Source organism: Herpailurus yagouaroundi, unplaced genomic scaffold (assembly GCF_014898765.1).
Source record: "Herpailurus yagouaroundi ecotype Mexico unplaced genomic scaffold, PumYag 201, whole genome shotgun sequence".
Classification (NCBI taxonomy): Eukaryota; Metazoa; Chordata; class Mammalia; order Carnivora; family Felidae; genus Herpailurus; species Herpailurus yagouaroundi.
In genome coordinates, this window is record NW_024412432.1 from 731,021 (window position 1) to 748,888 (window position 17,868).

At 38.4% G+C, this 17,868-nt stretch overlaps 1 protein-coding gene across 7 annotated transcripts in view; it reads right to left on the reverse strand.

The window, feature by feature from the left end:
• Window positions 1–17,868, reverse strand: part of LOC121014167 (zinc finger protein 510-like) — an 82,449-nt gene that overhangs the window by 41,715 nt on the left and 22,866 nt on the right. For 6 of the 7 annotated variants that reach the window (XR_005783066.1, XM_040450201.1, XM_040450200.1 and 3 more), the window contains exons 1-4: window positions 14,914–15,005; window positions 12,887–12,993; window positions 12,396–12,461; window positions 9,646–9,772 (exon numbers count right to left, since the gene is read on the reverse strand). Coding sequence is in view for 6 of the 7 variants with exons in the window: in XM_040450201.1 (XP_040306135.1) it covers window positions 9,646–9,772; window positions 12,396–12,461; window positions 12,887–12,967 (274 nt within the window). In the remaining variant the exon portion in view is untranslated. Of the gene's footprint in view, window positions 1–9,645; window positions 9,773–12,395; window positions 12,462–12,886; window positions 12,994–14,913; window positions 15,006–17,868 lie in introns of those variants that run through there. The other variant, XM_040450197.1, reaches the window with a different exon arrangement.

Genomic DNA, 17,868 nt, shown 5'->3' on the forward strand with positions numbered 1-17,868 from the left:
GAGCCCCGCGTCGGGCTCTGTGCTGACAGCTCAGAGCCTGAAGCCTGCTTCAGATTCTGTGTCTCCCTCTCTCTCTGCCCTTCTCCTGCTCATGCTCTGTCTCTCTGTCTCAAAAATAAATAAAAACATTTAAAAAATTAAAAAAAAAAAAAGAATAGACTACATGAAGCAGAGAAATGAAATAATGACCTGGAAAACAGAAAGCAAAGCAAAAAAGAGTAAACAAACTTATGCAAATCGCAAACAGTCTCAGGGAACTCAGTGACTGCATCAAGAGTAATAACGTTCGGGGCGCCTGGGTGGCTCAGTCGGTTAAGCGTCCGACTTCCGCTCAGGTCATGATCTCGCGGTTCGTGAGTTCAAGCCCCGCGTCAGGCTCTGTGCTGACCGCTCAGAGCCTGGAGCCTGTTTCAGATTCTGTGTCTCCCTCTCTCTCTGACCCTACCCCGTTCATGCTCTGTCTCTCTCTGTCTCAAAAATAAATAAACGTTACAAAAAAAAATTAAAAAAAAAAAGAGTAATAACGTTCATATTATACAGATCCCAGAAGAAGAGAGAAAAGAGAGCAGAACATTTATTTAAGAAATAATAGCTGAAAACTTCCCTAATCTGGGAAGGAAAGAGATATCCAGATACAGAAGGTACAGAGATGACCCAACAAAATCAAAGGAGATCCACACCAAGACACATAGTAATTAAACCGGCAAAAAGCAGTGATAAAGAAAACGTTTTAAAATCAGCAAAGAAAAGGACACAGTTACATATAACGGAAACCTCATAAGGATATCAGTGGATTTTCAGAAGAAGGAAAGGGAGTGGCATGATATATTCAAAAGTGCTGAAAGAGGATACATGTGCAGTCAAGAATACTCTATCCAGAGACGCCTGGGTGGCTCAGTCGGTTAAGTGTCTGAGTTCAGCTCAGTCATGACCTCGTGGTTCGTGAGTTCGAGCCCTGCATCAGCTCTGTGCTGACAGCTCAGAGCCTGGAGCCTGCTTTGGATTCTTTGTCTCCCTCTCTGCTGCTCCACCACTCGCACTCTGTCTCTCTCAAAACCAAACATTAAAAAAATTTAAAAAATAATAATAATACTCTATCCAGCAAGCCTATCATTCAGAATAGAAGGAAAGATAAAGAGTTTCTAAGACAAACAAAACTAAAGGAGTTCATGACCACTAAACCAGCCTTACCAAAAAATATCAAAGGGGACATTATGAGTGGAAAAGAAAGACCATAAGTGACAACATGAAAAGTAAAATATGCATAAACAGGAAAAACAATTATTTTTGTGAAAATCAGTCAAGGTATTCATTAACCAAAGGATGTAAAATATGACAACATATATCTAAAACATGGAGAGGAGAAGAGTAAAGAATGGGTTCAAACTTAAAGAGTTATCAACTTAATATAAACTGGTATATGCAGAAGATGTTGTATACAAACTAATGTTAACAACAAAACAAAAACCAGTAATAGGCATGCAAAGAACAAAGAGAAAGGAATCCAAGTATATCACTAAAGAAAGTCAACAATGTATGAAAGACAGCAAGAGAAGAAAAATCAGAGAAAATCTATAAAAACAACTAAAAAAATAAGTAACAAAATGGCAATGAATATGTATTTCTCAATAATTAATCTCTGAATGTAAATGAACTAAATACTCCAATTAAAAGACAGAGTGAGTGGCACCTGGCTGGTTTAGTCATAGATCATGTGACTCTTAATTTTGGGGTCATAAGTTTGAGCCCCACATTGGGGATAGAGATTACTTTAAAAAAAAAGACATAGGGTGACAGAGCAGAAAAGAGACCCACCTATATACTGCTGACAAGAGACACATTCAGACTGAAAGACACCTGCAGATTGAAAGCAACGGGATGGAGAAACATTTATCATGTAAATGGATCTCAAAAGAAAGCCAGAGTTGCAATACCTGTATCAGACAAAATAGACCTTAAAACAAAGACTATACCATGAGACAAAGAAGAACACTATATAATAATAAAGGGGTCGGGGTGCCTGGTGGCTCAGTCGGTTGAGCGTCCGACTTCAGCCAGGTCACGATCTTGCGGTCCGTGAGTTCGAGCCCCGCGTCGGGCTCTGGGCTGATGGCTCAGAGCCTGGAGCCTGTTTCCGATTCTGTGTCTCCCTCTCTCTCTGACCCTCCCCCGTTCATGCTCTGTCTCTCTCTGTCTCAAATATAAATAAAAACATTAAAAAAAAATTAAAAAAAAAATAATAATAAAGGGGTCAATCCAACAAGATATAACAACTGTAAATATTGATGTACCCAACATGAGATAATCCAAATACATAAAACAGTTAATAACAAACATAAAGGAACTCATTGATAGTAATACAATAATAACAGGGGACTTTAACACCCCACTTACATTGGTGGACAGATCATCCAAACAGAAAATCAACAAGGAAACAATGGCTTTGAATGACACACTGGACCAGATGGATTTAACAAACATATTCAGCACATTCCATCTTAAAACAACAGAATACACACTATTTTCAAACGCACATGGAACATTCTCCAGAACAGATCACAAATTAGGCCATAAATCTGTCACATTTCCATACACTAATAATAAAGCAGCAGAAAGAGAAATTAAAACAGCTCCACTTACAATTGTACCAAAACTAACAAGACACCTAGGAATAAACCTAACCAGAGAAGTGAAACACCTGTAGTGTGAAAACTATAGAATACTGATGAAAGAAATTCAAAACAACACAAAGAAATGGAAAGACATCCCATGTTCACGTTGGAAGACAAATATTGTTAAAATGTCTATACTACTCAAAGCAATCTACACATTTAATGCAATCCCTATCAAAATACCAATAGAATTTTTCACAAAATTAGAACAAACAATCCTAAAATTTGTGTGGAACCAAACAAGATGCTGAATAGCCAAATCAATCATGAAAAAGAAAAGCAAAGAGAGGGGCACCTGGGTGGCTCAGTCGGTTGAGCGACTGACTTTGGCTCAGGTCCTGATCTCATGGTTTGCGAGTTTGGGCCCCACATCGGGCTCTGTGCTGACAGCTCAGAGCCTGGAGCCTGCTTCGGATTCTGTGTCTCCCTCTCTCTGTGCCCCTCCCCCTCTCATGCTCTGTCTCTCTTGGTCTCAGAAATAAATAAACATTTAAAACAATTTAAAAAAAAAGAAAGAAAGAAAAGCAAAGCTAGAGGAATCACAATTCCAGATTTCAAGTTACATTACAAAGCTGTAGTCACCAAAACAATGACACTGGCATAAAAACAGATACATAAATTAATGGAACAGAACAGAAAACCCAGAAATAAACCCACAATTACATAGCCAATTATCTTCAACAAAGCAAAAAGGAATATCCAATGGGAAAAAGACAGTCTCTTCAACAAATGGTGTTGGGAAAACTGGAGAGCAACATGCAAAAGAATGAAACTGGACCACTTTCTTATACCATACACAGAAACAAACTCAAAATGGATTAAAGACCATTAAACCATCAAAATCCTAGAATAGTGCATAGGCAGTAACGTCTCTGACATCAGCTGTAGCAACATTTTCCTAAATACATTTCCTGAGGCAAAGGAAATAAAAGCAAAAATAAACTACTAGGACTACATCAAAATAAAAAGCTTCTGCACAGCAAAGGAAACAATCAACAAAACTAAAAGGCAACCTACAGAACAGAAAATATTTGTAAATGATATATCTGAAAAAGAGTTAGCATCCAAAATATATGAAGAACTTACACGATTCAACACCCAAAAAACCAAATAATCCAATTAAAAAATGGACAAAAACACGAACTGACATTTGTCGAAAGAAGATATCCAGATGGCCAACAGACACTGAAAAGATGCTCAACATCTCTCATCATTAGGGAAATGCAAATCAAAACTACAATATGACATCACAACTGTCAGAATGGCTAAAATCAAAAACACAAGCAACAAGTGTTGGTGAACATGTGGAGAAAGGGTAACCCTCTTGCACTGCTTTCAGGAATGCAAACTGGTGTAGCCACTGAGGAAAACAGAATAGAATTTCCTCAAAAGTTAAAAATAGGACTATTTTGGGGGCGCCTGGGTGGCACCTCACTTCAGCTCAGATCATGATCTCGCAGTTCACAAGTTCGAGCCCCATATCGGGGTCTGTGCTGACAGCTCAGAGCCTTGAGACTGCTTCAGATTCTGTGTCTCCCTCTCTTTCTTCCCCTCCTCTGCTCATGCTTGCTCGCTCTCTCTCTCATTCCCTCTCTCTCTCAGAAATAAACATTAAAAATTATTTTTAAAAAATAGAACTATTTTACAATCCAGTAATCACATTACTGATATTTACTCCAAATTATTAAAATACTGGGGCACCTGGGTGGCTCAGTCAGTTGAGCGTCAGACTCTTGATTTTGGCTCAGGTCATTATCTCTCCCTCCACTGGGTGTGGAGTCTGCTTAAGATTCTGTCCCTCTTCCTCTACCCTCCTCCACTCACACTCTCCCTCCCTCTCTCAAAACAAAAATATTAAAACACTAATTCAGAAGAACACATGCATCCCTTTATAGCAGCATTATTTACAATAGCCAAATTATGGAAACAGCCCAAGTGTTCACTGACAGATGGACAAGATGTGGTATATATGCATGATGCAATATTAATCAGGCTTAAAAAAAATGAAATCTTGCCATTTACAATGACATGGATGGAGTTAGTGTATAACGTGAAGCAAAATAAGTCAAAGAAAGACAAACACCACATGATTTCGCTCATATGCAGAATTTAAAAAACAAAACAAAAAAAAGAGACAAACCAAGACAAACTACCCTTAACTGTAGAGAACAAACTGATGGTTACCAGAAGGGAGGTCGGTAGGTATATGGGTGAAAAAGGTGAAGGGGATTAAGAAGTTCATCTGTAATGACGAGCAATGGATAATTCATGGAATTGCTGAATCAGTATATTGTACACTGGAAACTAACGTAACTGTAACTATATGGAACTACAATTTTTTAAAAATTTCAATATATTGGTGCAGAAAACCTATAAAAAGTTATGAACAAGTGGGATTCATCCTAGGAATTCAAGGTTGGTTGAACGTTCCAAAATTTATGTAATTCAGAATACTACCTGGATAAAAAAAGAAAACTCATGTGATTATTCTAATAGATAAAGAAAGAATATTAGACAAATTCCACAATGATTAAAACAAATCTTTTAGAAAATTCCAGCAGACTACAGAACTTCCTTAAACTGATAAAGCACAGCTATAAAAAAAACAGTTAATTATGCCACAATGAAGAATGAATTCTTTACCTCTAAGATTAGAAACAAGACATGAATATCTTCTCTCACCACTTGTATTTAATGGTATATCTGGTAATCCCATAGTTATTAAAGAAAAAGAAATAAAAGGCATACAGTTTCAAAATGAACTTATCCTTTTTCACAGATAACATAATTGTGTATGTAAAACATCCTTGGGAATCTCCAAAAAATCTACTGGAATAAATAAGATTAGCAAAGTTACAACACACAATGTAAATATACATAAAGCAACTGGATTTCTATTTACATCCAACAACTGGAAAACCAAATTATAAAATAAATGCCATTTATATCATCATCAAAATCATGAAACCCATCTACCAAATATGCAGAAAACAAGTACAATGAAAGCTGTCACTCCAAAAAAAATTAAAGGCGTAAATAAAGGGAAAGATACAGGCATACCTCGTTTATTATGCTTTGCAGATACTGAAATTTTTACAAATTGAAGATCTGTGGCAACCCTGCATCAGGCAACTCTATTGACACAATTTTTTTCAATAGCATTTGCTCACTCCACGTCTCTGTGTCACACTTTGGTAATTCTCACAATATTTCAAATTTTTTCATTCATTATTATTATATTTGTAACTGCGATTGTGTGATCAATGATCTTTGATGTTACTATTCTAATTGTTTGGGAGCACCACAACCATGTAAAATGGAGAACTTATCCCATAAATGTGCATTGTGACTGCTCTACTACCTGGCCATTCCCCATCTCTTTCTCTCTCTTCAGGCCTCCTTATTCCCTGAGACACAACAATATTAAAATTAGGCCAATTAATAACTCTACAATGGCTTCTAAGTGCTCAAGTAAAGGGAGGAGTTGCACATCTCTCATTTTAAATCAAAAGCAAGGAAAGATTAAACTTAGTGGGGAAGGCAAATCAAAAGCTGAGATAAGCTGAAAGCTGGGCCTTTTGTGCCCAACAGTTGGCCAAGTTACAAATGCAGAGGGAAAGTTTTTGAAAGAAATGAAAAGTGAGACTCCAGCAAACAAAATGAATGATAAGAAAGTGAAACCACCTTATTGCTGATATGGAAAAAGTTTGAGTGGTCTGGATAGATCATCAAATCAGGTACAACATTCCTTTAAGCCAAAGCTTAATCAAGGGCAAAGCCCTAACTCTCTTCAATTCTATGAAACCTGAAAAAGGTAAGGAAGTGGCAGAATAAAAATTTGAAGCTAGCAGAAGTGTCTGGAAGAATTTCATTCCAACTCTTATGGATGACTTTGCGGGGTTCAGGACTTCAGTGGAGGAAGTCACTGCATATGTGGTAGAAACAGCAAGAGAACTGGGATTAGAAGTGGAGCCTGAAGATGTGACTGAATTGTTTGAACAATGAGGAATTGCTTCTTATGGATTAGCAAAGACAGTGGTTTCTTGAGATGGAATCTATTCCCAGTGAAGATACTGTGAAAATTGTTAGCATGAAAAAAAATTAGAATATTACATAAACTTTGTTGATAAGCAGCAGCAGGGTTTGAGAGGATGGACTCTAATTTTGAAAAAAGTTCTATGATGGGTAAAAATGCTATCAGACAGCATCACATGCTACAGGGAATCATTCATGAAAGGAAGAATCAATCAATGTGGCAAACTTCATTGTTGCATTATTTTAAGAAATTGCCACAGCCACCCCCACCTTCACTACCAATCACCCTGACCAGTCAACAGCCATCGATATCAAGGCAAGACTCACCACAGGCAAAAAGCTCAGATGATGGCTAGTGATTTTTAGCAATTAAGTATTTTTTAATAAAAGTAGGTGCATTGTTTTTGGACCTAATGCTACTGCACACTTAATAAATTATAGCATAATGTGAACATAAACTTTTATATGCACTGGGAAACCAAAAAATTCATTCTGAATTTGAAAAAAATCAATCTAGGGGCGCCTGGGTGGCGCAGTCGGTTAAGCGTCCGACTTCAGCCAGGTCACGATCTCGCGGTCCGTGAGTTCCAGCCCCGCGTCAGGCTCTGGGCTGATGGCTCGGAGCCTGGAGCCTGTTTCCGATTCTGTGTCTCCCTCTCTCTCTGCCCCTCCCCCGTTCATGCTCTGTCTCTCTCTGTCCCAAAAATAAAATAAAAAACGTTGAAAAAAAATTTAAAAAAAAAAAATAATAAAATAAAAAAAAAAAAGAAAAAGAAAAAAATCAATCTAATTATTTGGACTCAAATTATTTCAATACTCACTTTGTTTCAATGGTCTGGAACTGAACCCACGGTATCAGAAAACTCAATATTGTTTTATGTCTTTTTTTATAGAATTTTTTTAAATGTTTATTTATTTTGACAGAGCGAGAAAGTGGGGAAGGGGCAGAGAGAGAAAAACCCAAGTAGGCTCCATGCTGTCAGTGAAGAACCCGATGCAGGGCTCAGTCCCACGAACCATGAAATCATGACCTGAGCTGAAATCAAGAGCCAGACACTTAACCTACTGGGCCACCCAGGCGCTCCTAAAGACTCCATATTGTTAAAATATAAATCCTTCCCAGACTATCCTAAAGACCCAAGACTATCTCAACCAGAATTTTAAGCAAAGTTTTAGAAAAAATGGACAGGAAATTCTAAAATTTATATGGAGGGGTGCCTGGGTGCCTTAGTTGGTTAAGCATCTGACTCTTGATTTCAGCTCAGGTCATAATCTCACAGTTCCTGGGATCAAGCCCCTTGTTGGGCTCTGCACTGACAGCGTGGAGCTTGCTTGGGATTCATTCTTTCTCTCTTCTCCCCACCTCCACCTACTCTGCCTCTCCCCCTGCTCTCCCCCCAAAATAAATAAACTTAAGAAAAATACAATTTACATGGAAACAACAAAGAATGTACAATAATCCAAATAATTTTGAAATGAAAAACATATTTGGAGAACTAAATATTCAATATTTGGTAAGTTTTCACAAAGCTACATAATCAAGGTGTGTTATATTCAAACAGACCCATTAAACAGAACAGACTCCAGATCTAGAACTACAGAAATGTGGTCAATTTGTCTTTGACAAAGGTGCCAAGGCAGTTCAATGGAAAAGTAATCTTCCAGAAAATGGTGTCAACATAACTAGACATAGAAATGCAAAAAATGAACCACAACTCTTATTTCACATCATATGGAGAAAGTAAAGAAAACATAGGAGGAAGAAAACATAGGAGGAAACAAGAAAACACAGGAGGAAATTTTACTGACCTTAGATTAGGTAAAACTTTCTTTAAAAAGATACAAAAACCATAAAATATAAAAGAAAAACCAATGATACATTTAAAAACTAATGAAAAACTCTGCTCTTCCAAGACACTATTAAAAAAAATTAGAAAAAGCATACGATAGGTAGAAAACGTTAACAAAGTATTTATCTGATAATGGTCTTATATCTAGATTACATGAAGAATTCTTCCACCTCAGTTAAGACCAAAAAGAAAAAAAGAAACACCCTAAGTTTTAAAGAATGGGCTAAAGATTTAAACAGACCTGAAAAAGGAAAATATATGAATAGCCACAAAGCCCATTAAAAGATGTTCAACTTCATTAATTATCAGAAAAATACAAATGAAAACCCAGTAAGATACAAAGACACCCACTAGAATCTTAAATAAAAAAAAAAAAAAAAAACTTACAATACCAAATGTTGGTGAGGGTGTGGAGCAACTAGAACTATGATACATACACCCTTAAAGGGTATGCCAACTGGCACAGTCACACTAGAAATATCTGGCAGTTTCTTATGAAGTTACTCTAAGACCAATAGTACCATACTTCTGGGTATTCACACAGGAGAAATGAAAACAAATGTCTACACAAAGACTCATACCTAAATGGACAGAGCAACTTTATTCCTAACAGCCCAAAAGGAAAAAACCTCTATTCTATCAACTGGGATATACATGGAAGATAAACTGTGGTAGATGCATGCAAAGGCATACTAGTTAGGAATAAAAAATGATACGTACAAAAACATGTATAAATCCCAAAATCTACATGAAAGAAGAAAAAAGTAAATACTATATGATGTATTTAAAATTCTAACAGGGAAAAACTATTGCGATAGAAAGTAGATCACTGGTTGACAGAGCCAGGGAGAGGGATCAGGAAAAAATGACTACAAATACCTACAAGGAAACTTTTTGGAGTAACAGCAATATTTTATCATTATTTGGTGGTAGTAATCACCTACAGGCATCTCTAAAACTCACAATTATACACTTAAAGTTACTGACTTTAACTCTGTTAATTATACCCCAATACAATTTAAAAATTAAAAAGGAAGAAGAAAACGGAATTGCATTCTTGAGGAAATCACATGGTAAGTTCTGCTCACCCAATGAGACCAGGTGGCTGTAGTTCTCCAGCATCACATCTCTGTATAGGGTTCTTTGAGCAGGGTCCATCTGGTGCCACTCCTCCTGGGTGACCTCCACAGTCACGTCCTTGAATGACACTGATACCTGTAATAACACACTTTCTATTCAATCTGAGGGGCTCAAAAACCGGTAATATGGAAAATGCCTTGGAAAACTAATACGTATTATGTTTACTGTTGAGAATTTAAAACAAAATTTTATAAAGTATGCCTATTATGGCCCTATCATTATCTTACACTAGAATTATGCTAAGCAAAATTAGGCAAAGAAAGACAAATATCATATGACCTCACTATATGAGGACTTTAAGATACAAAACAGATGAACATAAGGGAAGGGAAGTGAAAATAATATAAAAACAGGGAAGGTTACAAAACATAAAAGACTCTAGGGGCACCTGGGTGGCTCAGTCTATTGAGTGTCCGACTTCGGCTCAGGTCATGGTCTCACAACTTGTGGGTTCGAGCCCTGGGTCGGGCTCTGTGCTGACAGCTGAGAGCCTGGAGCCTGCTTCGGATTCTGTGTCTCCCTCTCTCTCTGCCCCTAACCCACACTTGCATTCTGTCTCTGTCTCTCTCAAAAATAAGTAAACATTAAACTTAAGACACTCTTAAATACAGCGAACAGAGGGTTACTGGAGGGGTTGTGGGAGGGGATGGGCTAAATGCGTAAGGGGCATTAAGGAATCTACTCCTGAAATCATTGTTGCACTATATGCTAGCTTGGATGTAAATTTAATACATATATATATATATATATATATATATGTATATATACACATATATATACATATATATACACATATATATATATGTGAATAATACACAGATGGAATTTTACACTGCATTGTTGGTTACATGATTTTGAAACACAAAAGGGAGGTCTAAAACTGATGTATATAATCACTGCAATCACACACATAATCAGAGCAAATTCTGAAGACAGAAAGAAGCCAGATTCTAAAACTTATATGAAGAGGTAAAGGGGGACTTAGAATATCCAATATCCAATCAATTATGAAAAAAGTTTGGGGGATTCACATTACTGATTTCAAGACTTATCTTAAGGGTGCCTGGGTGGTTCAGTTGGTTAAGCATCCAACTTCAGCTCAGGTCTCATGATTCATGATCTCATGGTTCATGAGTTTGAGCCCTGTGTCAGGCTCTGTGCTGACAGCTCAGAGCCTGAGCCTGCTTCAGATTCTGTTTCTCTCTCTCTTTTTGCCCCTCCCCTGCTCACACTGTGTGTGTCTCTCTCTCAAAAATAAACATTGAAAAATTAAAAAAAAAAACAAAAAACTTCTCTTGAAACAACAGTAATCTAGGCAGTATGATGTTAGCAAAAGGACTAACACAGATAAGAAGAGAATACGGATTCCAGAAACAGAACCACAAAGAATATAAAGTCAAATAATTCCCAAAAGAGGTGCCAAAGGAATTCAGTGGAGAAGGAGTATTCTTTGCAACAAATGTTAGACATACGTAAACAACATTTGCAACAACAACAACAACAACAACAACGCAAATGACATTTGCAACAAATGTCAGACATATGTAAACAAAACTAAATAAATAATCTTGGCCTATCCCTTGTGCCATAAGAAAAAATGAATTCAAAATGATCATAGACCTATAAAACTTCTAGAAACCGGAGAGGAAATCTTTGTGACTTTGGCTTAGGAAAAGATTTTTTACATATGACCAAGACCAAAAAAAAGCATAAATAATAAAAGCAAAAAGATTAAAGATTTTGAAAAGTTGATTAAAACACTTCTGCTCTTTGAAAGACACATGGTAAGAGACACAGGAGACTTATGATCATTTAATAAACTGATTTGATATTCAAAATCTTCACATAAAAATCCCCCCACCAATAACAGGCAATTTTTCTCATATAAAATACAGGGGGAAAAACATTAGCCCAAGAAAAAAAATAAGTAAAAATGTGTCCTATACTTATAGGCTAATATAACCACAACACCAAAATTGGATAGGAACACATGAAAAATTAGGCTCACCTAAATTACGATACAGAAATAAGTACCAGCAGAAAGATCACAGCCAACATGTATACAAGCAATTCACCAGCAAGGGTGTGTACAGGAAATCGACAATATTTAAAAATTCATAATGCTATTCACAATACTTACAGATTAAAGGAAACAAGCTATGTCTTTATTTCAATAGATATAGAAAAAGTTCTCAATATAATTCAAAGCACATTCATGACTCAACTGAAATCTAACCCAACTGGTAACTGAGGGAATATAATCATCAACAAAGGTTACCTACCCAGAACCAACAAAAAACATTAAGAGCTAATATTGAAACTGTGTATTTTCTCCCAAAACTAGCTTTATCCCTATTTCTCTTTTTCCATCTAATGTACAGACCCTTATAAGCCCCATTAAAATCAATACAGTGCCGGGGCACCTGGGTGACTCAGTAGGTTAAGCGTCTGACTTCATCTCGGGTCATGATCTCACGGTTGGTGGGTTCGAGCCCCACGTCGGGCTCTGTGCTGACAGCTCAGAGCCTGGAGCCTGTTTCAGATTCTGTGTGTGTGTCTCTCTCTCTGCCCCTCCCCCATTCATGCTCTGTTTCCATCTGAAAAATAAATAAACATAAAAAATTTTTAATAAATAAATAAGTAAATAAAATAAAATCAATACAGTGCAATGTGGAGAAAGAAAGGAGAAAGAGCTCACCTGAGATGCGTTCATGCTGCTGCTCTTGGGAAAGTGCAGAGGGCTGTGCAGACTCAGCTGGGAGGCCTGGGGAGGAACGCGCAGAGACACATGTCCATGTACGACTCAGAAAACGTCATGTGGCCTAAGACCTACAGCTTTTCACTGGCTAAACAAATTTTTCTGCGGTTAAATGATAACTTAGTGGGTTTTTTGTTTTTTTTTTTTTTCTGAATGATTAACAGAAACAACACAAGCAAGAACTAGTATTCATTTAATGCATAAGGTACATGAAGGATAAGGCATTGCTCCTTCATTAAAATTAACAAAATATTCAGGCTGTATCACTTAACTATTTTCCTAGTAACATTGCTTAGCTCTTAAAAGAGAAAATCCACAGAAAGCCCAATAAAAGGACTATGGAATGCTTTAAGGCAAGAATTTTTCATTAACTTTCACTGGGTTACAGTTTCTCAAAGGGTCCTTTTCATAAGATGCTTTTGATGACTTACCAGTGAGAAAGTGAACTGCACTGTGTTTTCCTCCTGGCTCTGCCACAAAATAGGTGTCACCTGACAAGTCACCACTAACATCCAATTTCTTTACAGCTTCTAAGAGTCTGTAGCAGATAACCAAGGAAAGCCTTCATTAGTCCTTATTTTAGGATTCTATGAGTTCAAGATAAGTCAATAAGTCATTACTTGTGGCGATGGTCACTTCTGAAGGACACGTATGAGAGCAGTGCAGCATCCGTAAACAGTGAAGAATGAAGGGAATGACAGCCATTTAGCAGGAGTGGTATCAAAACAAACGCAGGAAACCTCATTTAAAATGGGAGTCAGGAAGCCCTGAATGGGGAGCTCTCACACATGCTCCTTGTCCTGCAGGAACAAGGTTAAGAATCATCTTACTTTGCACACAGGAATTCGATTTCCTACTTTTAAGAAAAAGACGGAAGATCCCTCCCCAACCCAGCAAATAGGTACTGACCACTGCTTGCAGCCAGTAAACGCCACAACCGCAAACTCTTGTTCTTTTCCAATGGACTTTTATTCCAAATCCTCCCCATTTTCCTCCCAAAACCTAGTGAAAGTTTACCTTCCCTTTGTCTCTTTGGACTTGCCTATGGTTTGCCATAGTTTGCTTGTCCCCCATTGCAATTCCTCTGCTATTCCCAAATAAACTCAATTTGCTGGTAAAATAACTGGCTATTTTTAAGTTTTGACAACAGAACACAATTTCCACCCTCTGGCTGGTTACCCCTTACCCCCAGATCTCACCCTCACAAGTGCAAGTTCCTGGGCAACATACTTCTGGGCCACCCCAGCTCCCTCTTCTCAAAGGTGGCCCAGATCCCCCACCATCACACAGTGTGGTGGCTTCTGGATGTGGCAACATCTCCAAATCTGAGCAGGGAGGATCAAGAACTACTTCTGACAGCTCTGTTTTTTGCTTCTGCTCTGAAGGTCTAGCGAGGAGGATAAGAACAGGGATGCTGTTCCTGGAGACCTCAATTCGAACATCACAAGAGCTGCTTTGTTCTAAAATAAATTTGTTTCCCAAGATCTGGGACCTGGGTCAGGGAAACAAATTCACTTTAGGGCTACAAACTTGACTCTTGGAATTCACTGTGATTTCAGACAATCTGCCACTGCAGGAAAAGCTAGGAGCCTCTATCTGAACCAAGGATTCTGATGAGGTACCAGAAATTCCAGACTACATATGACAATGTTCTAAGTCCATTCACATTCTCCTTCAATTTTATCCCTGGGTGTTCAGGGACAGGTCACTCTGCTAGGTGCTGTGAAGGCTGTATTGGTGGTTTTAGGCAGGTGTGATATTTAGACGAGGCCTGAGATTTAAAGCACACATGCCCTTAAATCAGAGCTTCCTCACAGCTAGCTTGTAACCTGAGCACATGGCTCTGCCAACCTCAGCCTCGTTTGCTTCCTTTTCTTTTTTAAATGTGGATAGTTAGCCAACCTCATAAAATGGTTGTGATGTTTACATAAGCCACCCAGTGAATAGAAGTGTGTCTTCCGAATAGAATAGCAGTTGCCACTTCTGAGTTGGCTATTTGCTTTACAGGTAATAACTTCTCTAACTCGCATAACAAACATTATTTTCAGAAGAGAAACCGGACTCTTACTCTGGTTCCTTCAGCCGCCCCTGCCTACAAGGGTAACAGAACTGGAATTTACCCCGGGTCTTTCTAGCTCCAGAAATCGGGTTCTCACCGCAGAAAGCTCTTCCGCGCTTTCGGGCTCACGGTGGGAATTATAAACAAGTTTTCCCTTCCCGCCGCCAAGGGCTTTTCTCGAATTGAGGGTCTCTGCATACCCAACCCCTCACCTGCTTCTGGCGTGATTCAGCCCCACCTGTGCCCCAGGGGTCCCCCAGAGGTCTTTGATGGCTCAAGCATTTAGAATCCGGCCTGGGGAATTCCCGAGGCTTCTATTCCTTTCTCCCCGGCCACAAGCCCCTTCCTCCATGCTGGTCCCAAAGCCTCCCAGATTTCGCACCAGCCCCATGCTCTCACTTGAGGTTGGAACCCAGGCAAGCGCGCCACCTGACCACCTGACCGCGGAAAGCACTAACGCAAAGAGGTGGGATAAGGTAAGTACATGCGCAGACGGAGCCCGGACCGGTTCCCAGGATGCTGCGCGACGAGCCAGGTCCATACCACCAGACTACATTTCCCGTAAAGCTCCGCTCCCGCGCCTTGAAGTGACCTGGCGCGTATCCTCTATCTGAACAGTTGAAAGATGTGATCTTGACGATCTCTCCTTCCCAGGTTTTCTCAGAATCGCCAAACGTTAGGGCTTAAACTTGAAGTTTACCGCCAAATACAATACGTGGTCCTCGATCAAATCCCGATTAAATAAACAACAGCTGCTAAAGGCTTTGGAGAGTGTCGAGGAAATCTGAATAGGCACTGGGTTGCTCTTAGGTGTAAAAACAATTGAGATCACATAGGAAAACGAGCTGTCTCTCTCAAAAATATTTTTTTTAATTTTAATAAAAATAAAATAATAAAATAATATTTAAAGCTGCCAAGAGAATTTAGACTTGTAGAGGTATCTCTTGGGAATAAGGCTGTGAAACTTAAGTAAAATAATTTAAAATGAAGCACAGTAGTACTAAATTTAAAAGATTTTCTCCTTTACCCCAAATTCCAGTTAGGCTCCTTTATGCCTTCTTTTCAACTAGGTCTATCAACTTTGCCCTATAAATACTTGAAAAAATTCTAAGTCTCTAACAGCTCAAGGTCACATACTTAGGATGATACTAAGAGTGTTTTTAGAGGGCCTGCCTGAAAAACTCAAGGCTGCCAAAAGAATTTGTTCCAGCCAACACCTGAAGGACCCCTGTCTCTCAGTCTCTGTAGGAGGGTAAGAGCCTAATTTCAACAAGTGCCAGTTAGCAAATCCAGGTAGATTTCAAATGGACCAATTCTTCCTTCTGCTTTTTGTAATTTTTCACTTCCCTCATTCTACTGAGCTCCAACTCGCCCCCTTTCTGTTCCCTCCTTCTTCCTTTAAAACTCCCAGTCACCTCTGTACAAACTGAAGTTGAGTTCAGTTCACGCTGGAATCTATTCCCTGTCGCAATTGGATATTACTAAAATCTGTTGTTTAATAGCTTTATCTTTAACATACAAAAGAATGGTATCTGTAATCTGCAGGGCTTACTCAGGAAAGAAAGGAAAAAAAGCAAATAAATTTTTCAAAAGTACATAATACATACAAATATACACAACCCAAAATAATAAAATGGTTATCATGCAAATTATTCACATCCCAGAGATGACGCTACTTAAATCATGTGAGCATTCTCTCATTACCGAATTAGGGACATATGGTCATTATATTATAGGAACTTTGTTTTTACTAAGTTACACCTACTTAGAATATTTTGGGTGTTAAATAACAAAAATTCAACCAACTACATTTTAAAGATGTAAAATTGATTCATTAATTGATTCATGAATCAGACAGCACCCCATCTAGCAAATAGAGGGGAATTCCAAAGGGCTACAGAAAATGAAATGTTATTAAAGGCAGAACAACAAAGTCATAAACAGAAAAAAAAAATTATTTTGGGTGAGGTACCTTCCTTTGGGAACAAAAGAGTCTTATTGGGTGGATTACCTCATCTTCTTTTGGGGAATAGAGAGGGCCTATGTGACAGATTACCTTACTGTTGCTGACCAGAAAAGTCCTGACTGACTGGCTAAGACTACATTTCTGGGGGAAGTTGAAACTGCAATTAGGTTAGGATTTAAGCCCCAGTGGTCTGGCATAAATGACTCCACTTTGGGCCTGTGGTTTTCTTTTTAACAGCATATCTTGGGTAAATATTTTATGGCATCAATTATTTATGACAATGATAAATAGATTTTTCAAATTAGATCTTATTCACTAGGGGAAAAAAATAAATAGAGTCATTAAAAAGTTAGTATGATCTATGAGAACACAAACATAAAGTTTTAGTCCTGACATTAAGAAGAATTTGAGGGGTGCCTGGGTGGCTCAATCGGTTGAGCGTCAGACTTTGGCTCAGGTCATGATCTCATGGCTTGTGAGTTCAAACCCCTGTTGTGCTCTGTGCTGACAGCTCAGAGCCTGGAGCCTGCTTTGGATTCTGTGCCCCCCTCCCTCTCTGCCCCTCCCCTGCTCACAATTGTTCTCTCTCCCTCTCTCTCAAAAATAAAATATCAACAAAATTAAAAAAAATGGGTGCCTGGATGGCTTAGTAGGTTGAGTGTCTGGCTTTGGCTCAGGTCATGATCTTGCGGCTTGTGGGTTCAGGCCCCGTGTTGGGCTCTGTGCTGACAGCTCGGAGCCTGGGATCTGCTTCAGATTCTATGTCTCCCTCTCTGTATTCTCCTCCCCCACTCGTGCTCTGTCTTTCTCTCAAAAATAATTAACATTAAAAAATTTTAAAAAAAGAACTTGAATAAATGTCAATTTTCTGTAATGAGAACACTAAATAGTCCTTGACAATATTCAGATTAGAATCTCAAAACATTCTTAAGCTTGTTTTCTCTCTTCAACATTTTTTCTCACTTTTTAACCTGAAGGAACTATTCCAATCATCATTAGGACAAAAATAAACAATATAATGATCAGAGAAGTGTTGAAAGACACAGCAATGTCTCTCACACATTAATGCTATTGGTAAAACTTTGAACAATTCTCTTGCAACAATACAGGTCCAAGAAAAGAAATAATGAGAAGGTAGCATGTGTTTGGGCTGGCTTTCAGAGCAGTGGGCCAGAGAACCTTCAACCACCTCCTTAGGATAGCAAGGAGGCCAAAGTAGGGTCATACCCACAATATTCATGTAAAACAACTTCCAACATGTAAACGTTTCTAGGAAATTACTAAATTATTCAAGAAAACATGTTTAATAAATATAGACATATAAATATAAAGCCCTCAGCACCTTCCCTAGGAAATACCTGTCCCCACCCTTATCCCATCCCTGAGAT